The sequence below is a fragment of the Gouania willdenowi genome, chromosome 15 (genome assembly GCF_900634775.1).
Source record: "Gouania willdenowi chromosome 15, fGouWil2.1, whole genome shotgun sequence".
NCBI lineage: Eukaryota > Metazoa > Chordata > Actinopteri > Blenniiformes > Gobiesocidae > Gouania > Gouania willdenowi.
In genome coordinates this window covers 5,011,363-5,027,643 of record NC_041058.1, presented here as the reverse complement: position 1 = coordinate 5,027,643, position 16,281 = coordinate 5,011,363, and the positions used below count along the sequence as shown (strand labels likewise).

Genomic DNA, 16,281 nt, shown 5'->3' with positions numbered 1-16,281 from the left:
TTACACGTACCCCTATATGGGAACACTGCTACAATGAACTGGGTGTTGGGTCAATTTCCTGCTGATCAGCAGAGTTTTCCCCGTCTTCACTGCTCATTGAATCATGGCTACTCTTCACGTGGAGCTAATTTGGGTTTCATTTTAGACTGATGTAATGAAAATTTAACTTTTCGAAGGGTTTTGATCTTCTCCTGTTCCGTCATTGTGTCATACCTGGAAGTCTTCAGCCGTGCATTCTCCCTCTTTTCCTTATATATTTTTGATCCAAATCTCGAGTGGTCCCCTCCAAGAAATCAATCTGTTCTTTCTGACGTTGGATGTGTTGTTTCTCGTAGTGAGGTCACTTTGCAAGTTGTGGATTTTTTGGAACTGGATCTCTTTTACATTTTGAAATGTTGAAGCTTCGTAATCAGGGTCGTTTTTCTGACTTGTCAATTGTTCAAATTTTTTTCTCAAAAACAAATACTTTTTCTTGGCTTCCGAATTTCTTTTTCTTTCTGGTACTTGATGTTGAGATTTTCAGTAATGACTGGTGTCTTTTTGCCTTTTCAGCAAATTATGCTGGTGTTTAAGTTTCTGCTGCTCCACATTGCAATTACTTAGCTTGGATTCAAGTATTATCTTTTCATCTTGTAGTTTCTGTACATTGTTCTTCGTCTGTGCGAGTTCGTTTTGACAATCGTCCAGGCTCTTCTCGCTTTTTTGAAGTCTTTCGCTATATTGCATTGCCTTACTTCTAAAGGCTTCATTTTCTGCTCCCAAAGCTGTAATTTCTTTTTCTAGACTGATAATTTCGATTCTCTTGTCTAAGCGATACTCACAAAATTGCTTCTCCTCTATTTTTAACCGTGATAGTGATGTCTTGCCAGTTTGGCATCTTTCTTCAAGTACGTGCGTTCAGTTTTCATAGCCTGTACCTCAAGCTCTAAGTTCTTTATTTTTTCATTTTGAACAGCGTTTTGTTCCTCCATTGTTTTCCTACGGATGCATTCGTTCTTTAATTTCAGTTCCAGCTCTCTTATTGTGGATTTCATCTGCGTGGTTATTGCTGCTCTACTTTCTACTTCGCGTTTTTCACCATCCATACTGTTGGAATCCTCGTTGTCCGAGAGATGGTTCTTTTCATGGAAGCTGTGCATTTCATCTTGGACTTCATAGTTGTCTTCCTTGCCGAGGTCCATTTTCTGCTCCCGGGTAGTGGCATCACCTTTCTTCTTTTTTGACGATGAAATATCATCATTCGTTATTTTGGATATAATTTTTTCGAATTTTCTATTCTGGGCTTCACTCCTTCTTAAGTCAAGTTTCAGCTTGTCGAAGTCAGCTTTCCATTTGGTGTTAGCCGTAATGAGCCGTTGCTCCGAGTCTTTGCTTCGGTTCAGCAACAAAGTAATCCGGTCTAACTCAGCTACTTTAGCATTAACGAAACGTCCGGTACAAGACATCTTTCAGTGTCTTTCTGTCTTTATTCCTCTTTGTTTTGTTTACTGGCTGCTGGCAATTAGCGTTATAGCTGCGGCACTGATCAAAGTGTAATATCCGTCTTACCGGCTCCGTGATGTCATTGTGTTCCGCTACATCAAAGCCTGGTGTGATGTCACTGTGTCCCGCTGCAGCAACGCCTGGTGTGATGTCACTGTGTTCCGCTGCAGCAACGCCTGGTGTGATGTCACTGTGTTGCGCTGCTGTATGAGTATATCAGTATGGTGCACTTTAACTGGGTTTTTCAAAATAAATGTGCGAAATAATGGTAATGACATTAACTCATTCAGTGCCAGCCGTTTTTTAACACTTTGACTGATTTTAAAGACCCACAGAATATTTTCTACTATGACTATCTGAAATCTGACACCAGATTCTGAAAGATTGAAGCCTCTACCGTCATGAAAAAATACCATTTGTTTCTGGCTCGTTTCGTTCTTTTGTAATCAGCTGTTGAATAGAGCAAGTTTTACACAAATCTTCAGTTTCAGAGTAAAAAGCTGAAAAAACAGCCTTTTTGTAAAAAAAATCCCTGTCAGTGACTTTAAAGCTATTTCTTTTTGCTTTAGTGACAACTCTAACATCTGAACATTGTTTCCTTATACAAAACATTAAAAAAATCACTGAGACCGGGCTTTTGATGCCAAAATTATTATTTTTTATCTATCTGGGTCAGAGTTGAATGGATTTCTTACTGTATTTTGGCGTTCCTCCAACTTTCCCTCCCGTCAGTCTGCACACAGACGTAACTTCCTCTTCCTCCCGACACGCAGCAATGACCCGTTTAGCCCGGTTAGTTGATGGTTTTATCTCACGATCACAACATTATTAATAATCCACTCAGGTCCACACATGTTCTGTGTTAGTATGTGGAGCTGTGAGCTGCTGGATATGTCACAATATCCACAAAATGTTACTGTTGATGTTTTGTTCATTTTTGTAATAGTTTTGTGTTTTTGAGTATTTTCTGTGTTTTTATCTTGTCTTTTATTGTATTTTCCTGCAGTGTTGTTATTCTTTGTTTTTTTTTTATGTATTCTTGCTCTTGTTTTGTGTATTTTTCCGTCATTTTGTACATTTACTTTGTGGGCCGCATAAAATAAGACATAGGGCCACATGTGAGCCCCCCGGGCCGCCAGTTGCTTATGTTTATTTAGAATATCTCCGTCTGTGCTAAAGTCAGTGTTTCCACACACTGGACCCTAAAGGTGGATTATTGATTGTTTTTTTGCTCGCCGGCTTCTTCATTTTGTAGATAGTTGGCCGTAACGTTTTTAATATTAAAAGCGCTTTTAAAACATCCATATTAAGTCTGCTGTGCTTAAATCTAATGCGTTATTATTTCCTTGTACTGATACACTTGATTTTTAGAACGATTAATGTCATCCTGAAGGCCAACTTGTCGAGCACAGATCGATGTAGTTGATCCATCAATCAAATGGAATAATCATTACACCCTTAATTTTGACTTATTCACCTGTTATTCTTCACTGTCGGTCTTAAATGATGAATTTGTCTCCTCTCGGTGGTCAGGTTACGGCCTCCACTGCCACAGAGCCATCATCACCATGTGTAAACTCATCGGTATTAAGGACATGTACTGCAAAGTGAAGGGATCCAACCTGCTCAACATCACACGGGCCTTCTTCACTGGATTAGCCAATCAGGTGCGGACACGCCCACTCTTACCAACAGCAAAGTTTTTAAACATTTTAAAATGTCATTTATGATCTTTTTTTGTTTTCCATTCATGCTAAATTTAGCTTTGAGAAAAGTGTTCCTTCCTGCACTTTCAAGACATTTTTTCTTTCCACCACTTTTTCCACCTAATGTCATACGTTGACCCATTATTGTCACTTTTCACCTCTTTTCACCATATTTCATGGTCATTTTTGCCAATTTAACCACATTTGTCATGCCCATTATTTGCCAGTTTAAACTAATTGTTCCTACTTTTTAAATCACATTGCACCAAGAACCCCCTCCACCCTTCATTTCTGCCACTTTTAAGCTAATATTGACACTTTGAACCCTTTTTACCCCTTTTTCTGTCTGTTTTTGGCCACTTTAATTTGCCATATTTAGCCAATTTCTCTTGTTTTTTTTAAAACCCCATTCCACCATTTTTGGTCACTTTTAACCCATTTTATGTTGTATTTACATCTTAAAGATGACTATATATTATGGCCCAAATAATAATAAACTTCCTGTATATCAGTGGATATTATTCGGATAAAAAAGTAAATGTGGTTATCACAGATTCATAGAACAATGGGTCATAATTTTGTCTGGTAATGAAGGATTTTCTCTGTTCTCCAACGCCTCACTCCACTTTATCCGACGCAGCAAACCCACCAGGCGCTCGCCGACAAGAAGCAGCTGCACGTGGTGGAGTACCAGCAGCATCGAGGTCCACTTCCTGTCGTGGTGGCGAGTCCCAAAGAAGGTGCTCGACTTGACCCAGAGTCCGAACACGAGATCCCCAACACCAAGCTGCACTGGGACGATGTGCGAGCGGCGCAGGGATTCAAACGCTCACCGTGGGCCAGCGTCAAACGCACCATCTGGTAGATCTGGTGCTACGTGAAGAGCGGTTTTTAGAGATTTCATTCATCAAAAACCGAAACACCTCAGTGTATGAAATTGCTTCAGAGAAATGCAAATGGATTGTAAGATATAATTGTAACAGAGGAAATAAAGTTACATCTGTGAAAAGTTTTCTATTTGCCTTTTTATTTCCTCACCTATAAAATAACTTTCCCCTTTTTAAAAAAACTCAAACGTGATGTTTGTCTAACACTGTAAATGGATTGATAGCTTAAAGTCTACTAGAAATGCTCCTGCATGTTTTGACTACCGCTATCAGCAGCTACGAGACCAAACGGCTGAAGCTGGTTTTTACCTCCAACCTTTGACAATAAATCCTGGATCTGCATCTGACCAACAACTCCTAAATATTGACTCTCTCTGCCTATTTCACCCATAACCGTATCAATATTGATTCTTTAGATTAGAACAGGGGCGTCAAACTCGTTGTTGAGGGGCCAAATTTTTACATTGTGTCACACACACCGCTGTCATTTTTCCTTCAGACACTCCAAAAAGTATATATACACAGTATATACACCCTCAATCTTCTGCCACTTATCCATAGCCGGGTTCCCAGGGCAGCATCCTGAGCAGCAAGGCCCAGACTTCCCTCTCCTCAGCCACTTCTTCCAGCTCTTCCCGGGTGATCCTGAGCTTTTCCCAGGCCAGCTGAGAGACATAAGCTGTGTACGAATAGTCCCTCTTATCTCCTTTCCACCTTTGCTTAACCCCGTGGATGACGTCACAAGGTTAAGGAAAGGAGTTAGGAACTGGCCATTGCGTTTGTTTTGACAATCAGACGCGCTTCTACGAGGTGATGTGATAATCTGACAGCGGTGAAGGTTAGTGACGTCTGCCGTGGTTAAAAAACTACAAATTTACGAAGATGGACTAAAAACACATTTTTTAACACTTTCCGCTGATATAATCTATAATATCACAAGGTTTGAATGTAAATCAAAGGAAAAGAGGTTACCAGGCTACAAGGAACAAAAGTGAAACTAAAAATGTCACATTGAGAATGGTTGCTCACACATCTTCCACTCACTAATATGAATTATGTTGAATAAAACATAATGTGGCTAAAAATGTCTCTGATCCCTTTTTATTGAACCACAAAGTGTCTGTTTAATGTCAGTTATAATAATATGTCATATATAATAATATATGATTTTTAGATTAATTATTTAAAGTTGTTCAAGGCATATTATTGCATTAGTAACTTACAGGATCTCCGTTACTTGTCGGTCATCGTGAGTTTCCCTTTAAATGTTGTCGCCGCAAAGAATTGTGGGTCATTATTATCTTGTGTCCTTTGGTAAAGGATGTATCAGTGTTTCCTAGGCTATAGGAGATTATAAAGGAAGCATTGAGCCTCTTCCTGATCTTAAAGAGAGCCTGGACGCTCTTGATCATGGCCACCACTTAAACACTTCCCGGGGTGAAGGAAAAGTGGATAGGAAAGGAGATAGGAGGGACTATTCAGAAACAGCCATAGTCTCCCCACCGTGTACTGGGTCTTTTTTGGGTTCTCATACCAGTGGGACGTACCCTGAACACCCCACCAGGGAGGGGTCCGGAGGGCCTCATCGGGCTCTTCTCAATGCAGAGGAGCCACAGCTCTACTCTGAGCCCCTCCCAGATGACGGAGCTTCTCCTCCTATCTCTAAGGGAGAGGGACACTCATTTTGGCCACTTTTACCTGCGATCTTGTGCTTTCAGTCATGACCCAGAGCTATAATATATATATATATATGTGTGTTTGTAAAGGTTAGCTCATTATCAGCTGCATGGTGATATAGTCATTAGATTCAGGTGTGTTGGAGCAGACAGAGCTCTGATTTGCTGCGCTGTGATTGGATGATTAAAGTCAGGTGTTGACAACTAGCTCAACAACAGATATATTTCTAGTTTAATGTTCAACACAATTCATCCACATCACACGCCTCACAGGTAAGAAAATGTCTGATTCTAATGCTACGACCAAATGAAGCAAACAGAACAGCAGTGAAAGGTGAAGACATTTAATTCAATCAATGTAAAAAAAAAAAAAAATCTAATTTGCACAATAATATTGAAGAGGCTTAAAAGAGAAAGAAAAGACTCTCCACTTGTGAATATCCAAGGAAACCATTTAATCAATCAAAAAATAGATCATGTTCCCAAGAAATGACGACTCATTGTGTTGTGTTCTAAAAACAGTGACATTTAAAAAAAAAAAAAAAAAAAAGTTTTTCCTTCATACGCTCCAAAAAAAGTTGGTCCTTTTTCACAAACTCACTTTTCAAATGAGCTTTAAACGCCTGTATACTGCGTTTATATCATATATATTTATGTGTATAAAAGATTTGATCAGCTGTTCTCAATCAGATGTGGTTGATGATGGCCGTACGAGGACACGTGTCGTACATGTTGCGATCCGTCAGAAATGTCTCCATCTCAGAGCAGAGAGGGTGGCGTGGATGAAATACAGCAGCGTGGCCAGGAAAGCAAACACCTGCAACACACACGTCCAATCACAAGCTTGATTCTGGTTACAGCGTTCGTCATAACATGTTAAAAATACACCCAACATGTATATTTCATATTCCTCTTAATGTGGATCAGAGCACACGCCAAACAAATAAGATCATGGATAATAGTGTTTAAAGCGTCACATGGAACAGCTGATCAGCAGTTATATTTGGTCTTTTTTTTTAGCTATTATTAAGCGATGGGCAGAAAATGTAGATTTAGTCATAGTTTTTTGACTAAAATGCAACTTGGTTTTAGTCATCAGGACTGTTTCAGTTATAGTCTAGTTTTAGTCAACTTTAAATGACAAATAAGATTTTAGTCGACTAAATCTGTTACAGATGTAGTCGACTACTTTTTTTTTTAATAGCTAATATTAAACGACATGCAGTGTAGGTATCAATGTAATTTCGGATTTAGTCGTAGTCTTTTGACTAAAATGCAACTTGGTTTTAGTCAAAATGTAGTCATCAGGACTGTTTCAGTTATAGTCTAGTTTAAGTCAACTTTAAATGACAAATAAGATTTTAGTCGACTAAATCTGTACCAGGCTACCTGTTCCAGATTTAGTCGGAACAGATTTAATTTGTTTTAATAAGTTGAGATTTAATTTGTTTAATTCATAGCTAATTAAACGACGGGCAGAGTAGAAAGCCGTCTTAATTCTGACAGCAAATTTTGACTAAAATGCAACTTAGTTTTAGTCAAAATGTAGTCATCAGGACTGTTTCAGCCATAGGCTAGTTTTAGTCAACTTTAAATGATGTTAAGATTTTAGTCGACTAAATCTGTTACAGATGTAGTCGACTAAAATATAAAACATTAACAGAGTTTATGCATTTTTAAAAAAAATGAATTATCATTGATCAATCTGATATTTGATGGTATTGATGTTTTTAAATTCACACAGAGTTGATGAGATCAATACCTAAGATCACATGAATTCTGATTGGTTTTTGTCACATTCACTCATCATTTTTTTTTTTTTTTTTTTTTTTTAACCCAACCCATGTGACGAAGTTATAGTTTAGTTTTTATGACTCTGCAAAAACATTTCAATATTTTTTTTTGACAGTTTTTTTTAATTTTTTTTTATTGTGCATCTGGCTTAGGACTACAGATGAAAACTAGCCTTTGGGCTAACTCTGGCATATTCTACAGTTGAGCTGTTATGTTAATATGCACTGTCCTTGTAAATAAATACAATTTCAATTATGACGTAGATTTTAGTCGACAGAATTAACACTGGTAGGAAGCGTCTGACACTTAGACTGTGTTGTAAATGTTACACTCCGAACTATCCGCTACAAACTCACTGAGTATATACTATCGTCTATACACTATAAGTATGATTAGTGAAGTATACTTCCAAGTTTCCCAAGATGCATTTGGAAACTACAAGGACAAAAACCCGAATCACACTGAGGCTAAATATCTGTTGATTCTCCACCTTTGAAAGTTCTGGAAACATCTGAAGTGAGAAAGTGACCACGTAGAATATCAACATGTGCTCATTTGAATGATTTCATGCCGACATTTTGGAGATTAACGAAGACCCTCCATTGTGCTACTGACTAAACTTCTGGTTAACTTCAAAACAAAAGCCTTATTTACAAAAGTGTTAAAAAAATTTAAAAAAACTAATGGAAGACAAGAAGATATGCTTTTATTTTGAAAAGTGATGTTTGATTTTTAACTTGAAGCTGGTGTCAAGGACGACTTTATATTCCGCTCACAGTGCATCATGGGACGGTTGAGTATAACTAGTGTGCCCACTGTGCATACTTAAAAAATGTCCAGTATACATCCAGGTTTTTCTTGCATACTCAACCTTTCCATACTATCTAATGTGAACCCACTACATACTCATTTTGACGTCAAACTTAGTATGAGTAGTACGTTAATATGACATTTTGGACACGCACCAATGATGCACTGTGGTGATCAGTCTGTGCTAACACAGGTTAGATATGACCAACACTGAACATCAAAACATTCAAACTTCATATCGTATAAAGACGTTCTCAGTCTCACCACAGCAGCAATGTCAATCTTGTAAATCTTATCAGGGGCAATTTTTCTCAGGAGAGTGATATAAGCCAGGGCCACTCCTGCACTGAGGTAGAAGATCACGGCCAGGCCATGGTAAGCAAAGTCCTGCACACACACACACACACACACACGCAGAGTCAAACACAGTCCCACGTTGTCTTTTCAAGCCTTATTTCCATGTCATTTCTCCGTCTTACAGCAGCGGCCCAGCCATAGCTGTTCTTGTGACATCCAGCGGCGAAGATGATCATCCAGAGGAAAGTCATGACGAAGCAGAAAACTGAGACAAACATCACCCACCCCAGAGGGTTGGTGGGGCTGATGTGGGTCGAGGCCACCAGGATCCAAACCAAGCCACCAAAAATCTGCAGAACACAGTGTAGAGTCGTGACATGATGAACAATCAGTAAAACGTTCAGCGTTGCACAACACGAACAAGACGGTGTTATTATGAAGATATTAATAAGTCATTCTGAGATCAGACAAGGCCAGTATTTAGCAGCACCATAGTCACCAATGGTCCTAATACCAACTGTTTACAAATGTCTTTTTTTTTTTTAAGAGATTTTCACTTAAGGAACAAATTACCTGGCGACCTGGAAGACGTCATATTTAAAAAAAATTACCAATCTTAATGTATTTTTTTTAATGTATGTGTTGATGTAATGAAAATTGTGTCTTGATGTAACTTTTTATGTAATGTTTCTGTATATTTTAACTGTCTTTAATTTTTTTTTGTACAAGAATGTTTTTTTTTTTTTTTTTTTTTTATATGGTCCTCAGGAAGATTAGCAGCTATGATGGGAATGCAATGAAAAAATAAACAAACCATGCAAGAATCAGTGATTATTAGTTATTATTAGTGGCCACACCCATTAATAACACACAGGTGAAAGTAACACATTACACGTACTGTACTCATGTTACTGTAATTCAGTTGATTTTTTTATGGATACCTTTTTTGGGTATATTTCTAAATCAGCAATTTGAATTGTACTTAAGTATGTTTTAATAAAAAAAAGTAAAAGTCATGCGTTACATTTCATAAGGAAGTTTACATAAGGAACAATTGTTTAATATCCCAAGAAAGAGTCATTTTTATACTACAAATTAAAACACATCAGATTTTTTTTTTCTTACATTCCCACATGCAGCCGAAAATAGTGAGAAAAAGTGTTTGTTTTTTTTTTTTTGTCACCCAAGAACCAATGCTATACAAACCCATTCCAAAATATTAGAATATCATGAAAAAGTTGTTTAATTTCCATAATTCCATTCAAAAAGTTAAACTTTCATAGATTATAGATTCAGGGCCCACAATTTAAACAATTTCAAGTATTTATTTGTTTATTTTTACATAATTTGAGCTTCCAGCTCATAAAACCCACGAAAACAGGAATTAAAAAAATTTGAATACTATGAAGAAATCACCATTTACTTTTCAGTTTTTGCAGAAAAAAGAGGTGAAGAAGGACTGGACTGTTGGCCAGTGATCCATGGTCCTCTTTTCTGATGAAAGTAAAATGTCTTTCATTAAGGAATCAGTTTCCTATGTGATGTAGTTCCTGAAATATTGGAAGAAAAATAAGGACGCACGAAAATTGACACAAAGACCCTTTCACTAAATTGGTCATATCTTAAAAAGTCAAAAAGTAGTTATCCAATCAAACTATAAATGCACAGTGTGTCTTTTAATCATAATAATCATGAAACAATTGGTAAAACATTTCTGAATCATTTGTGACCAAAGTGTGTGGGATGTATTGAAATAACATGGAATGACCTTCCTGTAGTGATGAGGCTAAATGAGTTGCTAATGGCTGTCGTCAGCTACTATTGGACAAAGAAAAGAAAAATCTAAGGTATTTATTCTTCATGATAAGTTCAACAAAAGCTCTGTATCCTACAGGCATGACTTTTAAAGCCAAATTGAAATATGTGCAAAGTCAACATTTGGTGGTTAAAGTCTGGCCTGTAACCAGTCAGACTGGATGGAGCGTATATAGCACAACTTTACTGAATAGAATCATGTTTGTGAAACACGTTCAGAGTGGCCAAGTCATCTGCTGGAACTATGTAAATACATGCATGACTGAATGTCTTTGTAACATAGAGTTGTTCATTGACAGAGAGGCTTTACCAGATATTCTTTTATCGTTGTTTTAATGAAATTCCTTCAATTCTTTGATGGGTTAAAAACTTCCCTGAGTATGGACTGTAGGGTTGAATAATTTGATGAATGGCTTAAAACATATTTTGCTACTAAAAACATCCATCCCTCCTCTTATCTTGTAGTATATCTACACCTGATGACACGCCCTGCACAGGCTTATTAGGACTTTGGTGTTTATTAAGGAGTTTCTCTTTATTTCTTAGTCATTTGTCACATCTCCTCCTACAGAGTCAACACTAGTGAAGTCTGTGATTAGCACACCTTCAGGGCGTGAAAACAGTAGTCCAGTCATAGTTACACTAACTGTGTGATGAAATTACTGCTTCAATTTATTGTGAAAATACTGAATATTTTGGTTTGTCTGTCAGTCTTCAAACTGTTTTCTAAAGCTCTAAAGTGGTCGAATAGTGTTGGAAGTAAATGTATTTATCTGTACGTGTTGCACTGCAGACGTGTAACAGACGGGTTATAAAATATAAAGTTACATTGAAGCGTTTTGGAAATCTACAGCGTCAGAAAGTGCACGTATCAATCCACTCTTTGCATGTTTGGTTTGTCATTGGGTGTAACCAGCATTCATCCTGCTATTCTTTTTTTTTTTTTAGAATTCAACCAACCAAATTGAATTTTTCAAAAACAGTTGTTGAAAACATACATACATATATCATATCTTTTTTAAACATAAATCTATATATTTTTCCTTGCAACATGCATTTTACATCTCGCCTGTCAAAAGAAAAAGTTGCTTTCAAAATAAAAGACAAGTCCAACATGAGAGACGTTAAGTGTTTGTTCATTTTTGACCAGCTGTCTGCGACCCACACAGTACAGTTCTGCGACCCACTTTTGGGTCCCGACCCACCAGTTGAGAATTAATGCTCTCGGGTACACAAATAAAAACTTTATGAGAAATTTAAAAAATAATATAAAGACTTATATTATTGCAAACTCCCATAAAAATAGGTGTAAACACGAGTGAGAACAATCCAGCTCATGTTGGGATGTTTTACATATTACACTTTTAACTAATTAATTTATTTATTTATTTATTCATTTGTTCATTTATTATATTTCATTTTTTTTATTTTATTTTACTTTCTGATTTTTTACCATTCTGATAAATATTTGTATTTAATTATACCACTATGACATTTTGTTTTATTTTAGATTTATTTTACTTTCATTATTATTTTTAAATTAAATTTACATTCCGTACAATATTTGATTGTTTGTCGTCAGCATTTCTTCTGTAAATGTTCTTTATCCAGTAAATCTCTGAGTTTTGTGCTCACAAAAAAATAAATAAATGAAAAAAAAAATACGAAAATTCAAAAAATATTTATTTTATCGTTAAGCATCATTTATTTAAGCATTCAAGGAACCTCAGTGTGTTATTTTCAATGTTTTACAAACATTACAAAATTAACAAAACTATATATATATCTATTTATGCATTTATTTATCTTTTTTATTAAAACAGATTCATTAATCATGTTTTGTCAAATATGTGTTTGTATCTTTGAGTTTGGACAAATACATTTACAAATTTGACCAAAGATTAAAATGTATTAGATAAGTTGACTCTGATACACCATTCTTCTCTGTGTTTAATTTATGAATTAATTACATGGTTTATTGCATGGGGATTGTTTTAAATCATGAAAATGGCCACAACCATGGAGGAAATCTACTACTCTGCCATGTCACACAGTGATGAATAGAAATGAGGAAACCTTCGCCCCCATAAAACACGTAAATCAAGCTAACGCTAAAGTGCAGTAGCTTCATCAAAGATAAACCTCACAGAACCAACATGACTTGTGCACCATAAACACATCTCGTTTGCTCAAATCTCAGCTCAACATCTTTGCAGCTGTATTTCCTCCCAAACACACACACACACACACACACACACACACCCCGAGTCCATCAACTGCAGGTTTTCACATACTTTAGCAGAAGATTTATTAGGTGTTGGTCAGAGATAAGAGCCTGAAAAGATCACAGCATTCCTTTTATTGTGGTGAGGAAATATGTGGGAATGTGATCCAGAAACAAAAAAGAGCAGCATGTGCTCTGGAAAATAAAGATCTTTGGGTTTTACATTCAGGAATAACACAGAATGCTAATTTTAGCACGAGCAATGATAAAAATGAGTCACTTAATTAGTGGAATAGACTGAATTATTCACATAAAACCTCATCTATGGGGTATCGACAGTAAAAACTCACTTTTTCATAGCAGACATACTGTATTTTGAATATTTATCTCTCTGTCTGCACATTTAGCTTTTTTTCTTTCATTTGAGACAGAAATTCATGTGAAACAGCATGTTTTATATTATATAATGTCTACACATGACAAATAAATCTACATTTAAATGTTAAATGTAAATCTAAATGTTAAATGTTAAATCTAAATCTAAATGTTTAGAAAATATGCAAAGTGGGCAGGTCAGTGCCCGTCAATCACTAGGCCCCGCCCACATCACTGACTGCGGCTCAGTGAGTGAGGGAAGGGGAATTTGTTAAAAATATGTACGCATGAAAAATAAATGTAAATTATGTAAATGTGAATATAAATCTAAATGTTAAATGAAAATCGAAATGTTAAATCCACACCACCGACTGTGCGGGATCACTCCAAACTGATGAACTTGAAAGAGCGGTAATGACTGGTGTGTTGGCTGCACGTCAGCCGAGGGAATGTTTGACAACTGCCCTCAGACCCCACCTTTGAAGGTGGGGTGTGTGGGAGGGGCCACGTGATCGACATGCGCTGACCAGCTCACTTTGTTTAATTCCTAAACATTTAGCTTTACACTTGGATTTAACATTTAGATTTCTTTTTACATTTAACATCTAACCTTTAGATTTACATTTAACGTGTACATTTACATTTAACTTTAACATTTACATTCAACATTTAAATTTAACATTTAACATTAAAATAAATAAATCTAAATGTAAATGTTAAATCTAAATGTAAATGTTAAATCTAAATGTGAAAATAAAATTTATTTTATATTTAGATTTAACATTTACATATAGATTTATTTTTATGTTTACGTATTTTTAACAATGATATAGAACATGCTGTTTTACATACACTTGTCTCAAATTAAATAAAAATGAGCTACATGTGAAAGAAATGAGCTAAATGTTCAAAATATGACGGCTATGAAACAGTGACTAACTTTTTACCCATACGTCATCAGCATGCCCACATTAAAAATACAGGCTATGTATACGTTTCCAACGTATCCATTATTCTAAAGCTATAGAATGTAGAAAAAGGTGTTTACCATGTTGCCTGCATGCTTTGTTGGAGCTCTATCACTAAATAAAAGATGATCATTGACACTGCCAAGATTATAACTCGAGGAGCCGTAAATATAGGTCAGATATCGATCATAACGTCACTGATCAGAATATTTTGTCAGTATTTTAACACACGGTCACATCCCATTCCCAGCAGCTGGTAAATGAACAGTGACTGGCTTTGTTTCAAAGTAATAACAATCGCCCACATTCTTTCTCGACTCACAAAAAACGGACACAATATGAGTGTAATGCGAGATAGAAGTCCTCCTCCCTCGTGACGACCATGATCCATTGTGTTCCCGTCAACAAAACACACTTTTTGTCCCTTTATTCAAAAACCATCTCTGTTAACACTGCAAACTGATATTTCAAAATTCAAATAAGTCATTTTAACCCTAACACTTGCATTAAATATATATTTTTCTTCAGTTTACACCTGTAAATGGTAACACTAGCACTACACAGTGAGTTTTTCATCTCGCCTATGGCTAGTTGTCCTAAAATTGCTCTAATGTCTATACAAATTATAAACATTGTAATAAATCCACTGCATCAACTACGTTTTCTCTCCAAATAACATTTTTTTAATTTATTGTGAACGAACGAATATGTGAAATTTGTGAAATGACGTCAACATAAACATGATGGAGCTAGCACAATAGCTACATTTTATCTGTTGTCCTGAGGCAGGTAAACAAGATAAAACATAATACAGTCGAACAATAACATTTAACACACAGTGAAGCAACATGGCACAATGAGACAAACATTAAACTGACTGAAAACATGATACCACATATAATATTTACAATAAAAAACAACAACAGTCAGGAGTTAAAAGAGCGCAAGACAACAGTAAAGTGTGCAACGTACATTATTTAAAAATTAAGGGTCAAATTTAGTGCAGAAGTGTACTGAATATCAGTTTTATTGTGGCTGGAATGTAAAAACAAAACCATTATATTTTACAATATTCTCCAGTTACATTTCTTGCACCCAAATGGGATCAAATTGTGTATGTAATCCCTTCAAGATCAGAGTCACCAGTCGTTCCCACACTCACCAGTTCAGGCAGGTACAGGATGTCTGGAGCAGTGGTACATATTCCCAGTCCACTGGGCAGGCTGGACAGAGCCTGAGCACTAGTGGCAGCCATCTCTGCCTCTTCCTCGTCCACAGCGAGCCCTCAGTGCTGAACTAACGGAGCAGCAGCAGGTGGTGTCCACCCTTATATCCACCCTAGACAAACCCGTTCTGCTGTTGTAGCTGACAGAGACAGAGATCCCTTCCCACAACAGCTGCTTGTGGTGCTACAAACCATGGAGGACACACCCTTCCTTCGTCCTCCAGCAGCTACAGACCAATGAGCTACTGACCTGACACTCACTGACAATATGTACTGCCTGAGGCTGCACAGACAGAACATCCAATGAGTTTTTGAGGCTTGTTTGATGTTTAGCCTGTGTTTTTAGTACAAAGACTTCACAGGAACTTTGGTTACTTTATTTGAAGTTTTATAGATAAAGCTAACATAACGCTGTTATAATGTTAGCAATGTTAGCATTAATTAGGTGTCATGAAGGCGGTCATTAGGTGTTGTTCACTAAATTATGACACCTTTGGAGCTATGTTGGCATTTTTGGGTTAGGGCTAGGGGTTAGGATAGGGAATTAGAGGCAATCTGAGCGTAAAGACTGGCTCTGGCTAGGTTAGGGTTAAGTAGGGTTAGGGTTAGGTTAGGTTAGGTAGGGTTAGGTTAGGTTAGGTAGGGTTAGGTGAGGTTAGGTAGGGTTAGGTGAGGTTAGGTAGGGTTAGGTGAGGTTAGGTAGGGTTAGGTGAGGTTAGGTAGGGTTAGGTGAGGTTAGGTGAGGTTAGGTAGGATTAGGTGAGGTTAGGTAGGGTTAGGTGAGGTTAGGTAGGATTAGGTGAGGTTAGGTAGGGTTAGGTGAGGTTAGGTAGGGTTAGGTGAGGTTAGGTAGGATTAGGTGAGGTTAGGTAGGGTTAGGTGAGGTTAGGTAGGATTAGGTGAGGTTAGGTAGGGTTAGGTGAGGTTAGGTAGGGTTAGGGTTAGGTAGGGTTAGGGTTAGGTAGGGTTATGGTTAGGCGTTAAGGTTAGGTAGGGATAGACATGTTTAAAGGCACAAGCTA

At 36.9% G+C, this 16,281-nt stretch overlaps 2 protein-coding genes across 2 annotated transcripts in view; one reads left to right on the top strand and one right to left on the bottom strand.

Moving 5' to 3' along the window:
• The window catches only part of mrps5 (mitochondrial ribosomal protein S5), a 49,564-nt gene extending 45,364 nt beyond the window's left edge, over window positions 1-4,200 (top strand). The window contains exons 11-12 of the mRNA XM_028469031.1: window positions 3,016-3,149; window positions 3,829-4,200. Of these exons, the coding sequence (XP_028324832.1) occupies window positions 3,016-3,149; window positions 3,829-4,053 (359 nt within the window). The 3' untranslated portion in view covers window positions 4,054-4,200. The remainder of the gene's footprint in view (window positions 1-3,015; window positions 3,150-3,828) is intronic.
• Window positions 4,201-6,239: 2,039 nt separating this feature from the next.
• Window positions 6,240-15,404, bottom strand: LOC114477060 (myelin and lymphocyte protein-like). Its single transcript, XM_028469138.1, has 4 exons — window positions 15,197-15,404; window positions 8,835-9,002; window positions 8,620-8,742; window positions 6,240-6,568 (listed from the first exon to the last, which is right to left on the bottom strand). The coding sequence occupies exons 1-4, from the start codon at window positions 15,287-15,289 to the stop codon at window positions 6,494-6,496; spliced, it is 459 nt and encodes a 152-aa protein (XP_028324939.1). The 5' UTR covers window positions 15,290-15,404; the 3' UTR covers window positions 6,240-6,493.
• Between the last annotated feature and the right edge of the window lie 877 nt (window positions 15,405-16,281).

What these genes read in the sequence shown, in the direction of transcription:
- LOC114477060 (XM_028469138.1), bottom strand. Translation starts at nt 15,289, where the DNA reads ATGGCTGCCACTAGTGCTCAGGCTCTGTCCAGCCTGCCCAGTGGACTG. An exon ending in TCCTGTACCTGCCTGAACTG is followed by an intron (nt 9,003 to 15,196) that starts GTGAGTGTGGGA and finishes TGTGTTCTGCAG; the next exon opens with ATTTTTGGTGGCTTGGTTTG. An exon ending in GCTATGGCTGGGCCGCTGCT is followed by an intron (nt 8,743 to 8,834) that starts GTAAGACGGAGA and finishes GTGTGTGTGCAG; the next exon opens with GACTTTGCTTACCATGGCCT.